We start from the raw sequence: 27,395 nt of genomic DNA on the forward strand, positions 1-27,395 counted from the left end.
AACAGTCCTAACTTCAATCAACCCTCACCTTTGCACACTGCAGCTCTAAAAAGTGTGAGAAGATTAACTGGTTTAGAGAAACTTCATGTGTTTCATGTATTTAAACATATAGGCCACATTAGAATAACAACAGTGAGTGCAAAAGTAGCCTGTAGCCTTCAAGCAGAAAACAAAGGACCTCAACAAAATGCTAATCAGAGGAACTGTATGAAATACAAAGGCAGGACTATGTGCTTACATTTTGATTTACTGTCCTGTAAGCAACTTTACATTTTCATTATTGAAACATACCAACTCAAGCTCCATCAGAATACTGAGTAACAGAGCGAGGTATCACGCTGTGTGGACACTACTGATAACACAAATGAAAGTATTTTGGTATTAATTTGGTACCTAAGTACTGATTTTTGTGACATCCCCCTGAATGTGAGTCCATGCATTCACTCATTGAATTTGTACATGTGATATATGCGGAAAATAGTTGTATGTATATTTAGGCTTTACGTGAGTGTCGCAGTGATACCTGTGTGTGTTTGGTGACGGCAGGTCAGAGGTCTTGCCAGTGCTGGGAGGTCTCAGCCCCTGTAGCTTCCCTCCACTCTCTGAAGGAGTCTGTGCAGGGCAGGCCTTCAGGGACCCGCCTCCACTGTCTGAATCAGACACCACCGCTTTGGCTTTAGCCCTCTCTTTCTCCTTCTCTCTGTCCGTTTGATTGACAGGACTTGGGCTCGGGATCCCACGACCCCCTGGCTTAATCAACCCTGTTCCAGATCCGAGCCCTGACGTGGGCTCTTTGAGCCGGGAACCCTGCGGCGCTGTGGAGGGTTTCATCAGCCCAGAGCCTGTGTCCATGGTTGTGCTCATTGGGCGAGCTGAGCTAGGCCGGGTTAACGTCAGGGTGCTGGTCTTAGCTGGGCGCGGCAGAGATCGGTACTGGAGAGATGTCCTGGCATTTGGAGACAGAAAACCGCTCTGGTCGCTGCTTGAAACATCAAGGCTCGTCTTCCGCCCTCCTCCTCCTCCTCCCCCTGGTTTTACAGGAATCCCGGATGTTTTGGGAATCTTGCCCACTGTTGCTGAGCCGCTGGGTATGGCGCTGCCACCTGTGCTCATCACAGTGGGCACACTGGTATTGTTTGTGCCGTTACTTGTAGCTGGAGTGGGCTTCTTGAAGCCAAAGTTCCCGCCGGTTGAGGGCCGCACAAGGCCGGACGGGGGTTTACGCTGCTCGCCAGGGGCAGTGCCATTCCGATGGTCTTTACCAGCATCAGAACAGGAGCGCTGGAGACCTGAGGCCTTCACTGCCAACCGCGACTTATCCACTGGCTTCCCATCTGACTTTACTGTGCCTAGAGGGGCAAAGAGCAAGACAGCAAGAAAGAAAGAAAGAAAGAAAGAAAGAAAGAAAGAAAAAGACATTTATTCAACAGTTTACCACTCAAACAGGGTCTTGCAGACTACAGTGTGACACCCAATCACTACAACTTGTGGTGATTGGGTCTAACCAAACAATATTAGGAGGTGATGATAACTTATCTTCTCTGAACACTCACAAGCTCTGTCTGCTGATAAAAAAAAGCAGAAATAGTCCAGAACCAGAGTAGAGGGTCGGTGTTCAGACCAGACACACAGACAGCCCCACACTGTCACACTGTTATCATTTACTTACTCCTCTTTTCCATCCCCCAACGAGCTAAAATAGTTTTCCTGGATTTCCAGTAAGTGTGGGTCTGTGTGTCACAGCTGTGGACGGCTGCGATTAACATGAGCTGCATGGCTGTGGAAAAACTGGTGTTCGCACTCACGCAGCGCGTCTGCGGGCACAGAACTGCATGAAATCCCCACTGTAACCAAATTTCTCCCATCTTGAAGACTCTTTTGGGGAAAGAGGGTGGAGTGACAGATCCATTTTAGGGCTTGGTGGAGTGGAGGTTGATGGAAAATTATGTGATTTCGTCCCCATCTGTGCATTTCTCACTTGCCAAATTAATTAGACATAATTGGAAGTTATTAGGAGAAAAATAAAGTCTAAAGGGGTCTATTCGACACATGTGTGCTGTCCGCATCATCCACATGAGTGCACGCCCACCCTGCCCACATTGTTAATGTGTATCTAATAGGAGGTGTTATGGGAGGTTTATATACAGGGCATTAACACAGTCAAAGAGCTGCTGTTGTAAGAGACCCACCGGCATGCTGCCTTGGGACATCTGGAGTCACTTAGGGGTATTTATAAACCCGCAAAAGACACACACACACACACACACACACATACTGGTGCGCACACAACACACATCACATGCTAACACCACACACACGTGCAGTTTACAGTGATTGGATCATATAGGAATGTGACACTGACAACACACACTCGGAGTTCTTTTCTAAATGCGAAAATTGGGTTTACATGTCAAGTCATAAACCAAATCCATCGTATAACCGCAATGCTGCGCGCTCCAAGAGCAGAAATAGGCACTGCTATCAAGACAAAGCAAACACACACACACACACACACACACACACGCAGAATCAAGGCTACAGAGTTACACTTATTAATTTTGATGTAATGAAGCCCGATTTACTGAGGGCAGCCATGGAGAGAGAGGAGCTCTCACTTAGTGATTTCATCAGTCTGACCTGATAGAGTATAGCGAGTAGAGAGCACCATGAATCACCACGTATCTCTACACAAGAAGACTGCATGTCTGAAGAGGAGGAGACAGACTGACAATGAGACTGACGGGCGCACAGAGAGAAATCCTTTCCAAAAAAAAAAATCAGGGGAAAAGCTTGTCTTTCGTACCATTTGGAGTAAGATACAACTCTCATAATATGCTTATTTACCAAACAGTTATTTTTTATATATACTAGGCAAAAAAAGTTCTGCACCGCTTTTTCAATCTATAATTTCTCCCCTTTATTTATACCCAATAGTGTTGTATCTTATACCGTTGTAAAGCCTGATTCATCCTCTTTCCAATGAGATACTTGTAAGGATCCTGGATCCTGCAATGTTTTTTCAGTTGATCATTTCTCCCATTTAACAATACCAATTGGTGTTGTCTTTTATACCGTTAGAAAGCCTGATTAGTCCCCTTTTCAATGAGAAATAAGTTGTAAGGATTGTCAATCGATTGTTATGACCAACATGGCTAAACATGTCCCCTCCCCCCTTTTTGAGGGGAGCAAAATCCCATTCAATGTGTTTTCAGTTGATGATTTCTCCCCTGTGATAAGACCAACTGGATTTGTGAGTTATACTGGTGGAATGCCAGTCCCCTTTACAATAGGGTCTAACTGTAAGGATGAGGCAACACAGCTAAACAGGTGGGAAGCACAATATTTTATTCATTTTCTACTGGACCTTAGTAGCATGTGGAACTTCCATTTGCAGCAATGACAGCTTCACACCTCCTCCTAATGCTGATCAACTGAAAACACGGTATAAAAGACAACGCCAATCGGTATTGTTAAATGGGAGAAATAATCAACTGAAAAAATATTGCACTATTGGGTATAAATAAAGGGGAGAAATTATAGATTGAAAAAGCAGTGCAGAACTTTTTTTGCCTAGTGTATATTTCCATAATATTATTACAATTTCTATAATATTACTACATTCCTGGGATACCCTAGGGGTGCAAACAGGTAGAGCATGAACCACCAAAAGCGAAGTCCTTGTAGCAGGTCCTGTCTTTCACGTCTCTACTGTGACTGTCAAACAAAGCAAATTCCCCCTCCCAGCAACCTCAAATCCAGGAGATTCTCTACATTTTTGGCCATGGGTACCATTCACATTCCACTCAGGCATAAACCTCCCATCATTGCCTTGGCTCCTGAGGGGAAGTGGCTCCCTCATATTTTCCACTCCACAAAGTCCTCTCGCTAAAGGGCGACGACAATGGCAAGGGGACAGTACAGGATGAAGATGCATTTTGCAGAGGGTTAATGCATTTCTCATCCCTCTACAGTATACGATGCACAAGCTTATGACATGTGCATGCACTCACGCACAGACAGCAGATCCCCACCCTTCCTCCCCTGCCGCCTCATATTCCTGCCTATTCCCGGTTTCCCGCGGCGACGTACCGCAATCACTCCGAAACGCCGTGATTCTGCTGACATCGCCTCTTGTCGACCGTCGCACCGCGAACATGTGTCTGTGCTTACGTGCGCCCTGGTTTATATATCAGTATACATTTACATGTGTGTATGTGACAGATGTGACGGTGTACATGTGTGGTTTTGGGAAGGTGTGTGTAGGTGTGTGTAATTTATATCTGAGTGCTGGTGAGGGAACGCGAGACAGAAGGAGACTGAGTGAGGTGACTGTTCAATATCCAGTTGCACAGCGCTGACAGAATGATGAACACCTTGTCTAGCCCCGAAAGTATCGCTCCTCCCAAGATGTCACACTGTCTCTCCCACAAAGGCACGCTGCCAGGGCCTCAGACACACACACACACACACACACACACACTCGAGCACAAAATGAGTCACAATCCCACCAACTCTCAGAAATGAATACACTTCTGCCACAAAAACCTCTCAAAGATCTGAGAGTGTCTGCCTCTCATTTATTTGACTTCATGAGGCCCTCAACACTGATCAGCCACAAAAGCCTTTTCCAATTCGCTCTCACTTGACTTGACATCATCTGATTAATTAGATTCTTAAACTCGGCGGCAGGCTGAGGAGGCTTGATGGCAGATTTATACTGTTCGCGTCGATAACAATAACAGCCTGGCACGTACATCACAGTCTGGTTCAGCGGACATGTTTGGCATATCTGTCATTTCAACAGCTGGCATTACAAACACAGGACAACACCCGCAGAAGGACGAGTGTTTACCCAGCCACTAGCGACGCCTATCTGGACGGGCATACAACGCCATTCCTAATATCCTGTTGTTTTTGTTGTTTCTGTGTGTGTATGTGTGTGAGTGAGTGTGTGTGTGTGTACTTACACAAACAGCACACAGATGGCGTGCTTAAAAGGCAGCTGCATAATCCCAACTATTGTGCTCTTTGTTAGTGTGTCTGTGTGTGTACGCGCACAAAGTGTGTGCAATGTTAAGTGTGATGGGTGACACTGTGTTTGGCTGGCACTCTCAGAGACCTGGGTCCACTCACACATGCTACAACAAACAGACAGTGTCTCTAGTCCACTTGTTTTGGGTACAAGGCTTTTTTTTAGTGCTATAAATTCTCTCTGTCCGGCACAAAAATAAAGGCGGCAGGCCCAACGGGTAGAAAAAAAACAGTGTTTGTCAGTGTGTATGTGTCTGTGTTTCAGTGTGTGTGTGTGTGTGTGTGTGTGTGTGTGTGTGTCTCACAGGCTGGCAGGAAGGGAGTGGGTGGTGATGGGCGTTTGATACATGGCACCGCTTTCTAAAGCCCCAGAGGGTGGGCTGCAGCTGTGGATGAATGTGTGGGACAGACAAAGACACAGAGTGTGTCTGTCACTGTGTGTGTGTGTGTGTGTGTGTGTGCATGTGGGTGTGAGACACAGTGGGATAGGGAAGGGAATATTAAAACACAAGTAAGAGAGCGGTGTCAGTGTCCTCAGGCTATGAAACAATAAAAGTATAACAATATCTATCTATCTATCTATCTACATATTTATTTTTTTCTACTCATATATGTATGTTGTTTGCAACTGCAACTTGCTGTATGTGTTTACATATGTGTGTGTGTATGTTCTCACCCTCACCTGCCACTTTCAGCCCACTCTGAGAGGTGTGTGTGATCGGAGAAGTAACTCCCACAGGTGGGTTACGCCCCCCTTTCTTCAACACATTTGATTGGCCCAGGGTCTGGGGCTTCTTCAGTTCACCCCTCCCTCCTTCCTGCCCGTCCCCCTGCGGCCGCGCCTTCTTCCATTTATTGGCAGACTCAGTCTTGAGGCTTCCCGTATCGTACACCCCGCCACCTTGGCTCTTGCGGCTGGGTTTGGTATCATCGCTGTCCCAGGACAGACCGCTCTCCACCATAGACCTCTTCTCTGCATCTGTGCGCAGCTAGAGATTGAAGAAAAGGAGAGAGAGATGCAAAGTTAGGGTCACATCTTACTACTATTTGTTGCCAGATAACGGCTGAATCCCCATTCCACATTAAAAAGTATTGCCCTCCTAATGAAACTTAGGGAACTAGCATTATCTCAACAGTCAGAAAATGAGGGACTACTTTGCATGTGTCCATAGGGAAAATAGGATTGTATATGTTGCTAATGTTGATTATTAATATGTTTCATACCAATGCTAATGCCACCTTTATTTATGTTTTATAATGTTAATAAAAAGTGTGTCCACATAAAAGAGCTTGAGCATAAGCACTTTAGACATTATTTATTGAGCACGCGCTACCAGATCATGAGTTTGTGTTTATATAACAGAGGTATGGAAATTCTTCTTCTTTTTAGGCTCAGGGAACATAAGATTAATGGAGCATGGACAGTTTTCAGTTTGTAAGTGAGGGAACATGGGATCTTGGAAACATAAGTGGACCTCCACTTGAAACAGTAGCCTATATATATATAATTGATAATATTTCCTTTGAAAATGAATGAATCAGCACTAAAAATAAATGTGTTTTATTGCTAATGTGTTCTTACTTTGGAAACTGTTGATTGGTGTCACTCAGTTTAGTGCTATTGCTAAAGAGTCTGCCAGGATTACCAATACCAATAATCTGCCAGGAGTACTAGTGTTGAGATGATTTTGGTGGTTCTGTTCTCAGGACAAACGGGGCAATCTCCCTGAAAATGTCCTTTACAACAGAAATTAAAAAAAAAAAAATGACCATATCATTACTTGTGTTGGGTCATGGGGTGATTAGTCAGAAATCTTTGATCTGACCCAGTCAGCCTAAAAACACAGTCGCTGCTGTCTCATCTCTGTTGTCATAATCCTGTCTTATGCTCTGTTTAAACACTTCAAAAGAAAATAAGTCTGGGGCTGAGACAGCGGGGGAGAGGCTGACCAACAGATACATCACACACATGCGCATGCACACTTGCACACTACTATAAAGCGGATTGACACAAATGTTCATGAACACACTTGACAGAGAGAAGGAACAAGGAAAATAAACATTGTAGATTAAATGTAATCCAATAAGGAAAACTGGAAAACAGTAACCTAAAGGAAATGTGAAAAGCAGGTCATGTTTGAGCTATGCTCTTATGTGTATACAGCGAATACATACAATATAAGTGTGTGTGTGAGTGTGTGTATGTGTGTGTGCATGAATGGGGGTCTACATGAGGACGGAAATGAGCAGTCTTCATGGAGGCAGATCACTGTCCCCCCTGGAGGAGACTGGCAATTACACAGTGCATCTGAAGGCGTGTGAATGGGTGTGTGTGTGTGTGTGTGTGTGGGTCTGTGTATGTGTGTGCGTGTGTGTGTGTGTGTGTGTGTGTGCCACTTCAGTACATTGCACCCAGTGGTTCGCCTTTGACTCCTACAGTGAATTCCTTTTTTATTAAAACTAATAGACCCCATGCGCAGGTTCACATCGCATGAGGAGAAACTGTCTCTGCATGCGTGTGTGTGTGTGTGTGTGTGTGTGTGTGTGTGTGTGTGTGTGTGTGTGTGTGTTTGCGTGAACTGTCTGACCAAACCTTGCTGATAAAACATGGTCATTTCCTCACACACATTCTCTGCTTATTGAGATAGAGGGGATGAGATACACATCTGGCCTGCTAAAAGTGACACAAAAATGCATAATAACACAGATGTACAGGCCAGTGCCTGACCGATATGGGATTTTTGAGACTGATACCGAAATTAAATGGGAAAATTCACAGATTACAAAACTGGCAGGTCGTTTGAGCTGAAATGAAAATATACCTTTTCTATGTAGATTGGGCACCAACTGGGCACTGATATGACTGTGCAAAGGTATTCAGTGGCAATTAACTTTATTAAAGAATATTCAACATTATTATATATTGTCAACCAATTCTAGAGGAATAGATAGATGGACTGGTTGGGCTTTACTGCAGACAATAAAACAGTCACACACACACACACACACACACACACACACACACACACACACACACATCTACACACAGCTCCAAGGGTGAAAAGGTTGACCTAGACTACCTATACATACCACCTATAAACCATTTTTATTTTCTTTGTGACTTTGACTCTCTCCCTCTCCCTCCCTCTCTCTCTCTCTCTCTCTCTCTCTCTCTCTCTCTCTTTCTCTCCCTCTCTATATATAATATATCCATTTTCCTCCTACATTATCCTCCTCTTGTCCTCCATCCTATCCCTGCTGGGTATGTTACACAATCTGTCCGTTGGAGGGATAACGAAAGGATGAAAGACTTGCTTTTGAGGAAAAAAAAGAAAAAATCAACAGGGAGAGGGATAGAGGAGAAAAAGAAGAGAGAGAGAGAGAGAAGACAGAGAGATAAAAGGGAAACAGGTAAAGAATGTAAAAACACAGACAGCGAAGAGTGAGTCAGAGATGAAGAGGGATAAGAGAGAGAGGAGCCGTGTGTATTGGGTACCACGGGCGGAGGGAGAATGTGGGGTGCATGATGATGTGATGGTTGGTTGCCATGGTAATGATGCCATGGGGGGTAATGGTTGGTTGCTATGGCTACTACAAAAAGGCGTGGAGGGAGGCGCCCCGGTTCTTCCGGCTGGCTGGCCCGGATGCAGGACTGCAGATGGCCCTGTGTGTGTGTGTGTGTGTGCGCGCATGTGAGTGTGTGTGTGTGTGTGTGTGTGTGTGTGTGTGTGTGTGTGTGTGTGTGTGTGTGTGTGTGTGTGTGTGTGTGCAGATGGCTGTGTTCTAGACCTGTCCTTCAGTATACCGAAGAAGACAAAGACCCATTCCGCACTCTCAGCATCCCAGTGCTTTGGTTGCCATGGTTACGCTGATTCCCTCTCTTTCTCTCTCTCTCTCTCTCTCTCTCTCTCTCTCTCCCCTTTAACTCCCACCACTACAGTCAAACAAGCCACACTGCGGAGGTGTGACCTACATCAGACACTCACACACTGTCTCTCTCCGTCTATCCGTCTCTCACTCTCTCTCTCACACACACACACACACACACACACACACACACACACACAGACACACTGTTTAGCACCCACACACTTACAGCTCCATTTTAAAGAACTAAGAGCGAGGAACTGAGCTCTCTCCTCGGCTTTGAAAAGCTCCATTGGAGCAGCAAGCAGCCTAATGGCACTCTGCAGCTGTATAGCGTGCAGTGTGTGTTGTGGCGAGCATCGATCGCTGTAGAGACGATAGATGCGTGTGTTTAGAATACCTAATGAGGCTTTGTTCGTGATGCCATTCTTTGTTCTTTGTGTGTGTGTTGCATGTGTGTGTGTGTGACTTCTCTGTACTGATAGAGTGTATGACACATCACTCAGCACCTCATCAATATTGCACCGGATTAACCGTTTAATCAATAGTCCTGAACCAGTGCACACATTGCCAATCCATCTGTGTGAGACAAGTGTGTGTGTTAAAGTGTGCATCTGTGTGTGTGTGTGTGTGTGCACATGTGTATACAGTACAAATGGTCCAATGCATCTCACTCACCACGATCGCTGAGTTTCTGCGGGAGCCAATTGGAGTGGTGGGCAGGGAGTTGAGGGTGGGGCTTGTGTTAAACTCTTCAGAGCTGAGGTTGTCTGAGCCGTCACTCAAACCGCTGCTGATGGAGCTGCTCTCGTCCCAGCTACAGGAGGCAAAAAAAAAAAAAAAAAAAAAGCAAACACGTCAGAAAAGAAAACACAATACACATACATGAAAAGAACACAGCTCTTGGATGTGACGCCTTGTTTCTGTTCTGCTTTATTGGCTTTTGATTCGTTTGTTAAAGCCTTTGAGTGTACATTTGTTTATTTGCGTTGTGAAATTCTCTTTTACTCATCTTCTGTTTGGCTCTAATGCATTTTACCAGTCTATAGTGCCTTGGAAAAGTTTACGGACTAATGTGTAATTTATACCATGATGTGCTACCTTCACGCAGCACTGAGTCAACTTGTGGTCAAATGTATTATTGCATAAGTCTTCATGTGTTGGCTTGCCCTTGTTAAATGTTAGGAAGTTAACGTACTACAGTAATTAGGCTGAACCCAGACGGATGGCAGACGGGTGCTCCTATTTTTGGCACAGATTTTGGGCAGCAGGACAACCCAGTGGTTAGACAGGCTGTCTTTCACCTGGAAGAGTTCAAGCCCCCCATGCCAGCAAGCATCCACCCTCGCTGAAAGTGTCCTTGAGCAAGACACTGACGTCCCACTGGCGAAAGGCATTGACCCAGAACATGATCAAGTATCATGTATCACCACATTTAACTCTCACACCCAAAAAAATATATTTCAGACAAGGCAATTTGCTGGTTAACTGGATATTATCTGCTGAGGTTCACACCGAACTCCACCGGCTCTACAACAGCTGCTCCATCCTGTTTGTCTTTTAATCAAATATTCATAGACGCAGATCGGATTTAGGACATTGCCTGTTCTATACCTATAACTTTCTCACCACACGCAACTCTTGGCAGATCCAAGTTTGAAGCACATCCAGCATTTCAACCCACACGCTTACATGCAAAAATAGCACTGAAACACATAGACTCATGCCTGCGCCCACTACTGCATACAAAATCCACTTATTATGGGGGGATAGCTGCTGTCAAGACTATGGACACTATGGGATGTGTTTTAAGAAAATCTTTTTATAGGCTTGTTACAGGTTTGATTCACTGTTTCCCCATCACCAGGTGTTATTGCTCAGAGACTCCTCTGGAACTAATGCCTGACATTTTCAGGTTTGTTGTTGTTGCCGCAGTGGTTACCTCCATACATCTACAAGCCTAAAATAAACTGTCATCACACTTAAAGGGAAGCCTCACCCTCAATTATCCTCTCAGCGATGTTTGAGGCGTCCCAGGGGCTCATTTGTGATGTTGATGTTTTAGCTGGAAAAGGTTCCACTATTAAACTATAATAGCTGCACTGCAGATATCGCACTAACGCCTTCAACATTTGTCCTGTTGTTCACACGTGTCAGAAAAAACACGACGCTAACCGCACAAAATGCAAACCGCATCGCCGATGTATTCTAGTTTTGCCAACAGTTTCAAAATGTTTTAAGGTGGATTTCCTCTTTTACGAAACAGGGCTTGACATTTAACAAGTTACTGTCCGGGTCATACAGATATCTTAAGAGTATATCCACGATGAACGGTCAGGACAAAATGAACTCGTTAAAAAAATAATTGGAACAAATCTGTCAGCTGCTATTATGGCACACATGGTAACCTGTAGGAATGAGAAGGGGATAGGGAAGGGGAGAGGTTTGTTTGAGTATGCATTTATGTCAGTCAGTCAGTCTGTGTGTGTGTGTGTGTGTGTGTGTGTGTGTGTGGATGCACATCTGCTTGTATGCAGTCAGTAGGTAATGTTTAGGAAGTCAGGGGGTGGGGTATGTTGTCTTATTAGGCTCATATAGATAGTATGTGGGCTGATAGCATAGTATAATGTACAGGAGGTTGGGGGGCAGTGGTTAATGAGGTCATGTATAATGAGGTAGAGGGGAGCATGGCGGTGGAGTGGAGTGTCGGGCGGGAGTGGAAATGGTGCTGGGCCTTCCGGTTGGGTGCCTGTTTGGGTCACACTGTACCCTGAGGGACTTGACAGTGGGGATAAAGGGGTAAAGGGTGCAGGGAAAGCCCCGACCCCCCACCCCCCACCCCTGTCGTCTAGCCTGTGGATATCTTAGACACAAAAAAGATCAGATGAGATTTCACGACTGAAGTGGCTGTCATGCTGCCCCGTCTATATGTCAAAATAAGATTAAGGGTAAACTGAAGATGGGAGGGCAGACACACACAGCGACTCGTCCTGTGTGTCTCAATACACAACTGAGACAATACAGAATACACACTGGACACAGTCTCCATGTTATGAAGTCATTTAGACCCTTAGAAAAATCTTTAAACCCTGTATTTCTTTAAACAAGTGAAAACTGCTGCAAATGATGCAATGCAGTTTCACTTGTTTTTGATTGTTTTTATTCTTGAAACAAGGCAGATCACTTGACTTTTAGCAAGAAAATGACACCTGACTCATTAAATTTCTTAAAGCGTGCATTTTGCTGTTATGATGTGATAACCTCATAATCCTGTTTAAGGTGATTTTCATGTTTTTACTTCAAATAAAGAATTATATGCTCCTCTGTGGGATGAGAAAATTCTCTGACCTCCTGGGCTTCTGAAACCCATTAAAACCTATTGGCTCGAGAGCTGCTAGAAATGCACCGTCAGCAAACTTTAAAACAATGCTGTTTTTCTTAGCTACTGAAAAGTTGACAATTTGGAGGCATGAGGTTTTTATCCAATTTGTAACAACAGCAACAATTTGCATTGGCAATGTGTGGGATTGTCTCATTAAATGAGCAGATTTTCTAAAGAAATTCAAAGTTTTAAGACTCAATTAGGGATTTAACAACTTGCCAAAGTGGATGTTCTTGCGGCACTTCTGTAAAAGCCAGCACACAAATACACACAAAGGCCTCTTTTATACTAGATTCCCATTTATCCTCTAGTATACAAGTACATAATACAAATGAACTAATAAAACGTCAAACTCAGAGTGTCTCTGTACGTATTCAGTATGTATATGTGTCATTCATTCCTCTGGTAACAACTCATCGCTGGGAGATAAGCCTCTCTTTGGGAGCCACAGCTGTGGTTTACCATCAGCAGCCCTTTAAAGCAATACCTTTTTCTCCATATCCTGTTATTCACTTCAGAGCAATCTGCACATCCACCAGTGCTTTTGTGAACGAAAACTCCCTCTCTGATGAATAATTCACGTGTGATGAGACAAACAAACAAAGCCTCCGCTGGGTTTGGTGTCACTCAACTGACTGATGTGAAAACAGGAACACAGAACAGAGACACAGGGTCAGGGTTCAGCTAACATGGATAAAAATGGGTTTATACAGATGAGTGAATAAGAGAGAGAGTAAAAAACTGAATCTGATCTAACATTTGGATGATATTCACACAGAAACAAAAGAAGAGAAAATCAACTCTGAGAAAAGCAAAGCAAAAAATAAAAATTCCAGCCAATGTATGTGTTTTGGCACATTGTTAAAAGATGTTGTAAAATAAAAACATACTGTAATTTCAGATCCACTAAAGCAAAAGAGAGATGTTTCATTACAGCCTGCTTAGACACCAGAAGATGCCTCAGAGACTCAGAGGGTGAATAAGAGTTGAGAAGATATGTGGGTGCCAGGAGCAACACAAGGCATCATAAGACAGTGTGGAGTGTAGTCACAGTCGTCTCAATTCACTGAGATGGTACACATGCAGGTCCATAATATCCTGTGTGTGTGTGTGTGTGTGTGTGCAGGCATTAAGCCTCCACTCTTAGATGGTTGAGCTGAACTGCCTTCAGCATTAAAGGCAATCCAGAAATTACGCTGCAAAAAAAACTTCCATCTTCTCAAGCGCTCTAGCCTCATATTCAGTGATAAAAATCTTGTTTTTCTTCAAGTGAACAAACCTGCCAGTGGGATGAGATAATCCTGCTGAATTCCAGTGCAGCTTCACACTGGGTATATACATGTTGAGACAAAGCAGAATGAACAACAGAGATCAGGCCACTGGCATTTGATTCAAGAAGAGTCCGGACAAAAATTGATTAGCATTGCAAACAAGTGGGATTATCTCATCAAACATGACAGATTTTTCTCACTTGCTTTAAGAAAAATAAGATTTTAATGCTGAATATGAGGCTCAACAACAACTTTTTGCTGTGTATGCATTATCAGACTTTAATAACCCATGATTCCAAGTTTGGTGTTAGGCCAGCTGATTGTTGGTATAAAAAAAAGACTTGAAAAAAAAAAGATACTGATAAGAAAACTGATATCTGCAACCCCTGTCAATCAATGTGCTCCTGGACCAGATCCACTCTCATCCCTGCTCTTCTATTACAACAATTGTAATAGGAAAATTTGTGCTTAGGAAGATGGCAAGGACATGTGAAATATATTCAAAAGTAGAGCGTGAAGTGTGTGGAGAGAGAAGAAAGAAATGAAAAGATGAAAACGACGGAGCTGGCAGGGCTGGGAGGTGAGGGGATGACATGCAAAGGACCTCCTCAACTCCTCTGGACATAATTCACTCCCTCAAGAGGATCATCTCTCATCTCTGCCTCTATTCCGTCTTCTCTCCTCTCAGTCTCTCCATCCTCTCCTTCCTTTGACAGCAGCCTCTAACATCTCCTTTAATAATCTCCTCTTGCTCCTCCTCATTCCCGTTCTCTCCTCAGCAGCAGCTGCAGACGCTGTGGGATAATATTAGCCTCATATTCATCTACATCACCCCATCTCAGATTAGCTTGCATCTCCCGGTGTCTTAATTAATCTCACTCAAGCCCTGTCATATTTTAATTCATTTTAATTGGGCCGGCCTATATCCACCCCCTCACGATGAGATGAGCACCTCACAGCCACAGCGGTGAAATACATCTGGAATATTGTGCATCATCTGCCAACAATATGCAAGATCTAATAAATGAAATTATAGACTTATGAAATTATGTGAAGGTATGATGTCATTAAAGCGGACCATGGCCATAAACCACATCTGTTTGTCCTGCTTTTGGACGTGTAAACTCATTGGTCTTTTGCGTCTTTTGACCAATCATATTCGATCTGGAAGCTGGAAGCACATAACTGGAGAGAAGGGATTGTGACATTGAAAAATGGTATCCTAGGACTGTAATTCAATGAGCGAAATGAATATCAATAGTGATTTGATTTAGGCCGTAATAAATGTCAATTAAGCAGTGAGGTGTGCTTGATTAAACTCATCCTTCATCTGCACTTGACCCGAGCTTCGCCGTAATCACCATGCAGGAAAAGCAGCACCCCACTGGGCAGGGAGTATGCTATGTGCCACATACTCAGATTGCATCCTGTAGTTTGAGGCCAGCAGCAGACAAATGGTTTCCTACTCTTACTCGGAGCCACGCTGAAATTTTGTCTTCAGCCCAGAGCGACGCCTCCATTTTCATCATCCTCCAGAAAGCGAGAGGATGGTGCAGAGAGGAGAGAATAACAAATAAAGATGGCTTAAATATTTCTTTTTCATTCATGAGACTGATAAAGGCCATGATGGTCACTATAAACAACACTGTCTTTTCACAGTTAACACAATTTCTTTGTCCCTCATAGACTGCGGAGAGGAAAGGCACACCCACACACACACTGAGCCTCACAAGCTATCAGGAGAATAGTTCAATAGATGCTACTGAGCTAAATAGTCGGCTCCTGTTAATAGGCCTCTGTGTTCCTCTGCTATTCAGACTATGGAGCTAATTGCTCTGATCTCGCCATGAATGGGCTTTTCTGCTGCTTATTATGAGAGCTCTGTGCCCTCTCCTCCCTCTGTCTCCTCCTCCGCTCTTCACTCTTTGTCTCCTCTCCTTTCCCTTCCTCCTCTCCTCTTCTCTCCTCTGCTCTCCTCCATCCAACCTCTCCGAAATTGAAGGATGGAGAGAGATAAAGTGATAGAGATAAGATAGACCCAGACACAGAAAGTCACTGTAGAGACAAAGCAGCTTTGCCTGTGGGTTGTGGGGAGCAATGCTCGCTGGGAGTTGGAGTTCTGCCAGCCCCCGGAGAGTGGACTGATTGGTTGATAAGCTGCCCCATCTAAACTAACATTAGCTGGAACTGTATGGACGCCAGGACAATAAACAGCCGCAGCCACAGCCATGTTACAATTTTGGAGCAGGCCAACGCTGAAACTATGCGGTGTTGTCACTGAATCAGGGTGAGCAGCATAAAACCGAGATGTGCTGTCTCAAATGAGGCATAACGGCCGCACGGTCACAAGTAGTGGTGACGGCACATTTAATGTTCCTAGCTCATACAGCTGTCACAAAACCAATAAACTAATCACTTGATTGACAGCCCTTGCAGAGAATGTTAATCCACTTATCCAAAGAGGTAATGTAACCTTCCACTAAACAGCAGATCGATCAACGAGGAGGAAACAGCTAAATGTGATAATCAATTTTTTTTTTCATCTAATTATGTCTTTTCATTGCAACAAAAGAAGAATACTCCTCTGGACCAGTAAAAGGAAACAGTGTGGTAATGTCACCTTCAGCCACTGAGAGGGTTAATGCAATCTGACCAATCAGCAGTCAGGAGGAAATTAGTGTCAGGCCTGCTGGACCATGCTGGAGTAGATAAGATGAGTGGGCGCAGGACGGATGGCAAACATAGGACAAGACACTGTGTATTGACAGAGAGGCAGTGTGGTGCCTTGTGGAGGGATGAGACAGAGTACAGATAGCAACCTCATGATAAAGGGACAATGTGGAAAGAGCAGGAAATTGTCCTTTCAGAAAGTTCGTATACCAAAGTAATGTGACTCTGAAAGGAGAAGTAGAATTCCTCATACCTTCACGGGGTTAAACGTGTGCTATCCAGGGTGATACTTGGACACAGCCTCTCCCAATTGTGTAAATGGATGGAAAGTGTTTCTGCAGTCCCACAGTGGACAGGAACTTTCCATTCCTATTAAAATCCACAGCGTCACATGGCAGAACCCAAAATGGCTAAATCAGACGGGTTCCAGTGATGCCTGGTCGTAGTGATGCCTTTTCAGGCAAGTGGAAAAGTAGGGCATTGCCAGCCTGGCACTGGGCAGAGCGCACGGAAACCAGAGGGGACATGCATGAAAAAGCCGTTAGATTGACTAGATTCCCCTGAAGACTGTTGGAAAAGTGAGACTGAAGTGGGTACAAGAGCTGACAATCAAGTGAGATATCATGTGTTTGTTTATGTGTGCTTGTCTCTCACATCAGCAGCAAGAGGAAGTGAACGGGAGGGGAACTTGCCCTGTAAGGTCATGGGTCACGGACAGCGAGAGGACACACCTGCTTCTACACAGTAAACCCAGCAGCTAAAAAAGACCATAGCGTCAATCACACCACCACCAAAATGTCACAATCTACAGGCAGCACACAGCCTCAGATTCCACAAAAAAGCAGGTGTACAGATCCATAAAACATGATATTTATATAACCTTCATAAAGTGTGATAGATCACATCTACGGTAAAGATGAACTGGCTAATCATTAAAAGAAAAGCTGATTTATTACTGGCTATAAGCCTTAACATCCTGCCCAGGCATCACTCTGGCCGGGGCGCGCGCACGCACTCTTAAAACCTCTCAGTACACACTGCACTCGTATAATTACACACTCATGGTTGAGTCATATTTCAGCAAATAAAATAGTGATTAACTTGGGGAAACGGGCTGCTTTTTATAGGGATGACTGTTTTACCATCTTATTACTGAAATGCCCGCTGATGCTCTGATGCAGACACACATGCACTCACTCACAAATACAATGACTCATTTGCAGTGGAGAGCGGTAGGACCAGCCACACCCATCACTGGTGTATCCTCGCTCCAGCTCAGCCCTGGTATGGACCTGGCAGACCTGTCTGTTATTAGCTGTGCTGACCATCTGGGAGAGAAAAAAAAACAACAGCCACAACACTGTGGACTGTAGATTTTGGCCTTGATAGACTTAATAAGAAAAAAACTAAAGCAAATAAACAATGCGCACACATACCAATGTGCTCGCAGGCCTACTCAACAAATGAACAGCCTACGGGCCTTGTGGACGTTCACCTGATAAGACTAAAAGAGAGGGAGAATGTGGTGGGTGTGCACAGATGGTCAACAATATGGGTCCCTGGACCACTTTACCGGCTTATCACCAGGCTACACAAGCACACACACACACTCGAGCACACACACAGGTCTGTGGGCTACCTTGGTGGTTTATAATGAGCACAGTCCCAGCAGAATCGCTTCTATCTCAACCAAAAGGATGGCAGAAATTGAAAGGGCCGTGACACTATTCAAAGGTCATATATACACTTCATGTAATGCAGACAAAGACCTGGCTGGATAAGAATTTAGCACTTGAGATACTGTCACTGGTGTTTTTTTTAATTGAGATTTTTCAGCATATAATTGTCTAACACTGTAACACCATATAGGGTCATGCAGGAGTTTGCTTTTCCAGGCACATGGTATATCTTGAAAGCATCAAAATGTCACACAGAGGGCTGGCGGATATGACGTGATGTAGTTGTCTAGCCACTGCAGACATAAGTGAGGTACACCTTATATGTTATCTATGGTTGTAAGCTTTGTTGCAACAGCTGGCATATCAGCAAGGAGATTACAAATGTAATTTCAACTGCATATTTTAGGTAAAGTATCAGCCATCATGTGCTCTAAGAGGTTACAGTATTTTTATATAAAGAAAGCAGCGTTTCTTATTCTGCCACTTTTTAATAGAGCAATTTTTTGGAGTGACTGGAGTGCCTGCAGAGCAATTGGCAACTACTCTGTCATTAAACTTGGCTTTGAGTCAGCCGCAAGAAGCAGGTTCTCTCCTTTCAGTGCTAAACACTCACAGTAAATCATTGACAGGACCCAATTAATGCCTATTATTACCAGAACAGCCTTCCGTTGGGTACAAGCTAAACAGAGAAATTAATTTCCTCTTTCACGTTATTTATCATTCACACTGTCCCTTTTTCCATGATGTGAAATAGAACATTGTGTCAAAGCTGCACACACACACACACACACACACACACACACACACACACACACACACAGACTCACACAAATACACAAGCCACGCACACCACACACAGCAGTATTTGGGCATTACAGGGGATTACAGAACAGGCTGGAGTTAATGAGCTCGTAATTACTGCTAATTCCATCTGCCACCGGGATCAGAGCAGGCCAGGGGTCTCAGCTAGAGGTGCTGGGTGTTTGTATATGTGTGTGTGTGTGTGTGTGTGTGTGTGTGTGTGTGTGTGTGTGTGTGTGTGTGTGTGTCTGTGTCTGTGTGTATATATAGAGGGAAATAGGAGGTCACATCCCTAAATGGCCATCACCGTGCACAAACCCAATTGTGCCTTTGACAGGCATAGCCCTGAGAGAGATTGGCCTGGGGGGGGATGGGGTGGAGGGTGGGACACACACATGCACACGCAGACACACACATAAACACAGTGGATGCCCGCTCACTGAATTGCCATTGTCCCCAGGAGTGAAGCTTGAATGAGCTGTCAGAAGTGTGTGATGTTAGTAGCGGATGGGAACGGCGACTTCACTCAAGTCACTGCTCCTCTGAGGGTTACACTATAAGCCAGCCGGGCTGCAGCATATATTTACTGCCCGACCCTGAGGTGTGCATGACTGTGTGTGTGTGTGTGTGTGTGTGTGTGTGTGTGTCGTAAGGCACATCATTCTTCCCAGGTTTTTCCTCCCAAGCAGGGCACAAAGCTTTTAAAAGGACAATCAGATACATCAGATAGACAGATAGATAGATAGATAGATAGATAGATAGATAGATAGACAGATAGATAGATAGATAGATAGATAGAACCACAGACAGACAGACAAATAAACAGGCAGGCAAAGAGGCATAAAGACAAGGAAAATGATACTGTGAAGCAGGGAAGAGGTTGACTAGCCAAACTCTCCTCAGACAGAGAATTTTTTTCCTCTTGGCTTCCCCAGGGTGGACAGATGAAATTTGTACAGAGTTCAACACAGACTAACTGCGAGAGAGCTGCCTTGGCTCTCAGCTCCATCAGCTCCATGAGATTAAACAGGACTACTGAAACAATGGAAGGCTCCAAGGTTCATATAAGGAACTTTGAGTCAAGACGTACTGCTGGAAAATAAAATTGTGGTACTGTTTAAGCACCCTGACGCCCACAGGAGGAAGACAACAGTCTTTTACTGCAGCCCCTAAAAGGCAAGGTAGTAGTGGATGTTGGAGGTAGACACAGGAGATTTCTGGAGAGGAACCAGACACAAGATGACAACTCCTCCTTATTCTCATCCTCCTCTTTTTTTTTTGCTTCTTCTTCAGTCCAGACAGGGTCAAAGGTCACTAGCCAAGCCAAGACACATAGCCCCGGTCCAAACATGGCTTATCCAAGGCTTTGGATGCAGTCTCACTGTAATGTTTTAAGACTTCTGAACTTTTGCTTAATGCAAATTGGAGAAATATAGGTTAACAAAATCTCCACAAATCCTCTTTATGCTCTATTGAGGCAAGCATTATAAAGTGGGTCAAATAGTTTGATTCTACATTTCTGAAAAGAGCAAAACTTCTGAGCGCTGGCGGTGAGCAGCAGAGCTCTGATGTGACACGGTAACCTTTGACCTCTTAAGTATCATGAGCTTCTTCCAAAGTCCCTCTTTTCCTTATAACAGAACAGGAAGCAGAAGAGGCACTCCAGGGACAAGGTGGAATGGACTTTTGAATAATCCTCTTAAGTATTTCAGTCTGGGGTGTAGTGTGCAACCCGGCCCCAACTCCAGGACTAAGAACCAGGGAGGAGCTCACAAGGGGAACCCCGGAGCGCAGAGGCCCAAGACAGGGGCTGGATCCTGGGGTAGAGTTTCCTCTGGCCCCCCTCCAGACATGTCAGCTGACTTAACGGCCGTGTGAATTAACAGCGCACAGGGGATGTTTTGGTTTGAAAAAGGGGGACAAATGAGGGAAAAGGAGGGGATGGAGGAAGAGAAAGAGAGGGAGGTACCGCTTTTAAATGAAGCATGCTTCTCCCAGGTTGCTGTTAACTTGAAGCAGCTGCATGGGAAACGGTGCCACACGCATGTGCACGGATGCAAACACTTACACACACGCACACAACTCCCCTGACAGCTGCCTTTTGATCAGCAGAGTACAGTACAATAAAGTAACAAAGCCTGAAGCAGTATCAACCAAGTAACAGACAAAGAGCTGAGAACAATAAAATCCTGCTAAAAACAAGCAAACATGGAAAAACAGCCAAACTCAATCCAAACACAACAAAGAAAAAAAAAATCTGAGAGCAAAATGACATCAGAGAGAAATGAGACACATCCAACCTATTTGGTCTCAGGAAGGGAAGAAAGCATACTGATATAAGTGCAGTCACAGGAATAATTACTGACCATCCTGACATATAAGTCTACCAAGATTATGGCTGGTCCATTAGTAACCTCACTCTGTTGCTGGGTGGCAAATGTCAGCACAGAAGAAAAGATGCATGAAAGAAGGCTGAATGCATTTAACTTTGCAAGATAATAATGTGTTCAATGGTGCATCGGTGTAACTAAACGCTGATTTTTGTCTTAAATAGCTTGAGCGTCCGCAGTTTTGCGACATCACCATGATGCATGACACATTTTGGTCAACCAAAAAAAAAATCCTTAGTTGGAGACAGCCCTAAATAATAGTATGTGCTGAAAGAGTAACGACAATACAAATGCAAGGTCAAAGTTTGCAGCATTATCCACAACAAATACATCACAATGCAATAAAGAGCGAACGCAATAACATCCCATCACACATGCAAGCACACACATGCATAAAGCAGATGGAGAAACCGTGATGTCAGCATGATGTGCGCTGTTGTCCATGGGAAAAAGGGCAGTGGCTCAACATGGCTACCAGATGCCTCAGTCGGAGCAACTGTTGCACTACCACAGACTCACAAACACATTTTTAGAAGGCCGTCCTCTGAGCAAACAAACCAACATGCGAAAATGTCTCACTAAGTTTTCCCCCTCTCCCACCTTTACTTCCAGTGTCAGCTCCTTGTTTTCTGATGATGACAGCTAATCATCTAATTCCATCACAGTTAATGAGGTGTTAATTCCCCAGATTAGGATGACACAAGGCTCGGTAAATATCCATGATGCTGTGGGAGGGCTGATACACAGTAGGAGGATCAGCTGGCAGATGGGTTGAAGAAGGTTAGAAGTGAAAAGCATCTATGAAAACCCATTTGAGAGAGTAGGGCCCGTTTGAGAGAGCAGGAGAGAGAGAGAGAGGCACAAAAGGTGAGAAAAGACAACGTCAGCACCGGGTCTAAACCTTCTGACTGAAATGGGAATCAAATGTGACTGGATAGTTTTTGTTCAAACTAAATCGCGCAACACAAAGAAACTACACATTTGAGTAGAACATCGCCAAGCACCTGCCAAAGGTTGTCTAAACACCGTCTGAACAAAAAAGAATGAAAGACCCATTGACTGGAGCAGAGATAGTCTTTCACTTCTTCTGGCTGAGATAAAGCAGACACCTATTAAAACACACACACACACTCACTCACACTCACTGCTCCCATGCTGTGGCTGGACGCACAGGTGGCCGTGTATGTGTATGTGTGTGTGCGTATGCGTACATATGTTTATGAGCTTATGTGACACATACATGGTGACCGACATGCCTTTAGGCAAGCCCAAAAGCAGCATGCACCCACCACTCGCTGTCACTCATAGTACACACTCTAGTCATGGCATTTAGAGCTGCTAGAGTGAATTTAGTAGAAATTCCTATAGGCCTTAGGCTGCACAAAACACACACGCCTCACATTCCACAGAGAGCATTCTGCGGTCCCACTCCCTGATATTCCCAACACATGCAGAAGACACACATACGCACACCCACGCATGAGTGCACACATGCGGTATCTATGAACGAAGGCACAGACGCACAGGCACACACAAATGCAAAGACGATCAAGAATCTCCAATAAAACCAATAAAACTTGAATCCAGAGCCTTCGATTTGCTGCTCCAACACAAACTATGGGAGAAGTCTCGCTTTCCACTCTGGACGGACACACTCAACGAGAAACTGTCAACTCAGAGAAAACCCTTGAAAGTTTCAAGAAAAGACACTGGCTTTGCCTCAAACGCAAGGGTGGCATTTCTGGGGGGAATTAGACATTTTTAGGTTGTAGGACTCTCTCTTTTTTGGCTGATTGTCAGGGGAGAAGCGTGACGGTTCCTTAGGCAGACTAGGAAATCCCAATTGCTGAGCAACATCGACTAAGAAGGAGAGGAAGAATTAAATTTCTCCAAAATTTGTTCATATTCGTAGTGAATATAAGACGTTTCTTCAAGAAAAGCTTTCCCAGATACGAACCTATCAATTCATTTCAGTGCAGTCAGGTTTTCTGGAACAATGTTCTATGTCTAAGGCAGTTAACATTACAGGACATTACAAAAGGCTTGACTATGATAGGAACAGGCGACTCTGTGTGGAACTCGATGTTAGTCATGACACTTCTTCGTTTGGCTGTAGAAGTTCATGTAACCTTTTGAACAATACAGTTTCCTCATTAGGGATGTTCCTCTACTCCTAAAGTTAACATTCTCTGTGTCAGGGGGCATCAACTGCATTTGTCAAACGGCTAGATTTTTTCAGGGCAGACACTGCAGGGGCTGGACATTCAAATAGCAAAATTTATTTAGACCTAATTAGCCTGAAAACATGGGAAATCCATAATAATAACTAGATACGTAACTAGAAAATTCTCTCAGTGGAGCACAGATCTCCACCACGAAGCAGTTCACAGAGGAGTGATGATTCAAATCTGTGATTCCAGAAGCATAACTACACAATGGAGTCCTGAGTGGCGGGAAATATTAATCAGTTTAACCCGTTTTGACAATATTGTGCAGTGTCTTGATTGGTGGAAAACATTGTTCCCATGTTTGCATGGAGATATGAAACAAGCCGGATTTCATTCATAAAAGACAGGAATTGGTTAAAGCTTCACATGTCCAAGGCTGCTGGTATTCAGTGACAGCTCATGGCTAATTGATAAGAAGCTGACAGGTGGATTTATAACATATTTAGAACATATCCTAAATACCTGAGGGCATTTTTTTCCTTCTCACATTTTCTGAATCCATTAATATCCTGCAGGCCGGACAGGAAGCTTTGGCGTGCTGGATGTGGCCCATGGGTCACCATTTGACAGTCCCCGCTCTATATTTGTTAAGGTTAGGACTCAGCTTTCTTACAGCTCTTCCTCTCGTTCCCAGTAAGCCTGTTAAGGTGCGCTGTTGTCTGGCTGTTAAAATCCTTCCCTGGCTTTGATGTAACAGAGACTCTCACGAAACCACAGGAGGGCCCACCTCATGAAAACCTGAGCTCTGTTTGTGAACACGGGCTCCTGTGTGTACAATGAAAAAAGTGTGGGTGCCTGTGTCTTACAAGCATTGGTTACAAGCATCTGTTGTTTCGCTCTCGGGGCCTCCCTGACAACCTTGTAAGGAGCGCGGGTCAACTTGTTCACTTCATCACAAAACAAACTCAGAGTCGGAGTCAATTGCCACACAGCTTCGTTGTGGGATGAACTGACTTAGACTGGTGCTGAAAAGCTGGATGAAGTGCCTGCGGCTGAGATAACATCATATACACAGGCAGTTAACTGTTTCGTTTTTCATGACTGAGTCAGCACAAAGTCTTTTCACAACAACTTCATCTACCTTTGACCCCGCGCCCTTAACCCCACTGCAATGGACACAAGTGTCTGTGTATGAATGGATGTATGCGCCTGTGTATAATTAAATGACTGTGGATCTTAATTACAGCACAGAGTCTTTAATGAGGCAGCCCCTGACAGGAAGCTGTAAAAGCCTTCAGCCAATCAGACCTGCTGTTATATTACAGTGCTTCACATGTCCGTGTAAATGACACCAGCTAAAAATAAAGCCAAACTGGATGAAGAGACACTTCATTTGTACTAAATTAAAAGAAGATGAGATGATTTGGGTGTGATGTACATTTATGAGTAAGGTCACCGGCTTACAGATCTACCATTTTGATGAAATGTTGATGTTAAGCAGGGGTGGTTCCAAATAGGGGAATGTCACGCTGAGTAGGCTGTTTGTGTGGTGTTCACATGACACCACACACACACACACACACACACACACACACACAAACACACAGAGGGAGAGTGACCTGACCAACAAGTCAGTGGAGACACTGAGTTGATGTTGGATTGCTCTCTCAATGACTCTGCTATGAGCTAATAGAGTTGATCAAACCTTTGTGTTGGCTGGCGCTGGTAATGTTTGACTACACACACAGCGACACACACACACACACACACACACACATACAGCAGATAGACATGTGGAAATGCACACACACTTGCTGATAACACCTCTGGCTTCAATCATACACTTGGCTCAGGGATTGCCTTTGTGTGTGTGTGTGTGTGTGTGTGTGTGTGTGTGTGTGTGTGTGTGTGTGAGAGAGATGCTGTGTATTTGACCGTTTATCAGTCTTTTGACAGCCAGCTTGTGTAAGTGTACATTTCCAACTTAAACACATGGATAAGTGACCCCATGTGGTCCTAAGGGAATGAAAATTGAAAATTGTGTGTGTGTGTGTGTGTGTGTGTGTGTGTGTGTGTGTTTGTCCGTCTGTCTCTTGATGTGTGACAAAGGGCCAGCACTGACCTCAGTCTTTTATTTGGCAGAAAGATGGCAAATATGAGGCACCAAAACAGTGTGTGCGTGTGTGTGTGTGTGTGTGTGTGTGTGTGTATGTGTGTGCTTGTGTGTGTGTGTGTGTGTGTGTGTGTGTGTGTGTGTGTAAGGGCCTGATCCAGCCACTTTACCCTAATGGGTTTATATAAAGGGTCGATAGGTGCTAGGGGTCATTCACCCAAAAAGAGCCCCCTGCCCCCAACCCACACAGACATACAGGATGCGCATTGACTTAAGTGTGTCAGTGTGTGTGTATATATATATATATATATACACACACATATATGCACTCACACATACATATATGTATATATATATACACATATGTATATACATATATATATATATATATCTATCTATATATCTATATACATACATACATACATACATACACACAGACACACACACATATATATATATATATATATTACACACACACACACACACACACACACACACACACATATACATATATAGATATATGTATGGATATACTATCAACTGATAAATTGATATTGATCATATGAATTGGCTATATCTCAGACATGCAGACAGGCATGCAGTTAGATAACTCTCACATGGAAGAAAATGATATGGCGGAGGCTTGCTGCTTTTTACCCAATCACGGTAGATTACCGGAGAAGGCGTCGGTAGAGGGCCGTTCAGAATGTAGGTCACAGTGACGGGAAGGCCGTCGGTCCCGCAGCGGATCAATGCGAACACACCCACCCACATACCTGCCTACCCTGAGCCTCTAACACCAGCAAACGGTTGTCATCGCATTCACTTTACAATAATGGTCATGTCACTCAATCACAAAATGCAGCCTGGTGCATTAAGAGGCAGAGGCACTTATAACACACATGCACGTGCGCGCACACTAACGCGCATCAATCACATGCATTGACAACGCTTTAACTATTTCTATCCATTCCACCTGTGAGTTTCCTCTGAATTGAGCCTCTACTGTAACGACAATAAAAACGGGAACCTGCCCTTCAATTGCCACTTCTCATATACAGTGTGTATTGATATAATGGGGAAGGCGCATATATATGCTGATTCAATGTAAGGCTTGGCGCATTGAGGACGGCAGACCAGCCTATAGCTCCATCCATAGGCTCACACAAGCCCCTCTGAAACAATTACTCTTAGATCGGCGTGTACACAGAGGTAAAGCATCCTGATAGACAAATCTGAGCACATGTCATTCAGAGATGAAAAATGTTCCACTATACACAGCTGCTGCAGTTTTATCAATGAGACGTGCCGCTGCTTTTTACGCACAGATTACGCTGGAGCTTCTACAACCCATTCACTAGTATTAGGTTATCTGGTGTCTCTTGACAGCAGCAGTTTTCATTGCATGTGGCTTCAGTAATCAAAAGAAATGTCACCAGTGTGTCAAGTAGGCCTATAGCCTTGCATCCTGCATGCCCAGTGAAGGGTTCTTGTCTCATCCATTACCTTGACAGAAAGTGCATTGTCCTCCCCGCGCGCTGCGGAGCCGGTAGCTGCAGCATTTTCCCGTTCAGCACGCGCCCGCTCATTCTACTACAAGTCCAGATTCACGCCGCTTTGTTCCCGTTTGGCATAGCCCGCTACTACAGTGCTGTAGTGGAGAAAACCCGCCCGGTGCTTTCCGCCGCTGATAACGGGGGAACCGCCTGTACGAGTCAGCAGCGTTACTGACTGACCCACTCCCGCAGTGCCTCTACACACACTCACACTCCACGCAGGGAGGGAGGGGATGAGCGAGGAGGGGAGGGGAGGGCAGAGAAGCATGGATAGAAAGGCAACACCCCCAAATTCCTCCCTCCTCCTCTGCCCCCGTTTCTCTGATCGCAACCAGCTGTGTCTCTGTCCAAAGCGCCGGGGCTTTTTTACGCAGAGCCGCAGAATAACCACGCAGTCATCACATTCTGAAAGCGACATGTCAAAGACATTTTCACGCTCCTTAAATCTCTGATCAGCACAAGCAACA

At 44.4% G+C, this 27,395-nt stretch overlaps 1 protein-coding gene across 2 annotated transcripts in view; it reads right to left on the bottom strand.

The window, feature by feature from the left end:
* The window catches only part of LOC115361900 (neuron navigator 1-like), a 43,581-nt gene extending 16,554 nt beyond the window's left edge, over positions 1–27,027 (bottom strand). For both annotated transcript variants that reach the window (XM_030055601.1, XM_030055600.1), the window contains exons 1-4: positions 26,879–27,027; positions 9,577–9,715; positions 5,714–6,020; positions 524–1,349 (exon numbers count right to left, since the gene is read on the bottom strand). In XM_030055601.1, the coding sequence (XP_029911461.1) occupies positions 524–1,349; positions 5,714–6,020; positions 9,577–9,715; positions 26,879–26,961 (1,355 nt within the window). In that variant the 5' untranslated portion in view covers positions 26,962–27,027. The remainder of the gene's footprint in view (positions 1–523; positions 1,350–5,713; positions 6,021–9,576; positions 9,716–26,878) is intronic.
* Positions 27,028–27,395: the final 368 nt, after the last annotated feature.

Source organism: Myripristis murdjan, chromosome 7 (assembly GCF_902150065.1).
Source record: "Myripristis murdjan chromosome 7, fMyrMur1.1, whole genome shotgun sequence".
Taxonomy (NCBI): domain Eukaryota; kingdom Metazoa; phylum Chordata; class Actinopteri; order Holocentriformes; family Holocentridae; genus Myripristis; species Myripristis murdjan.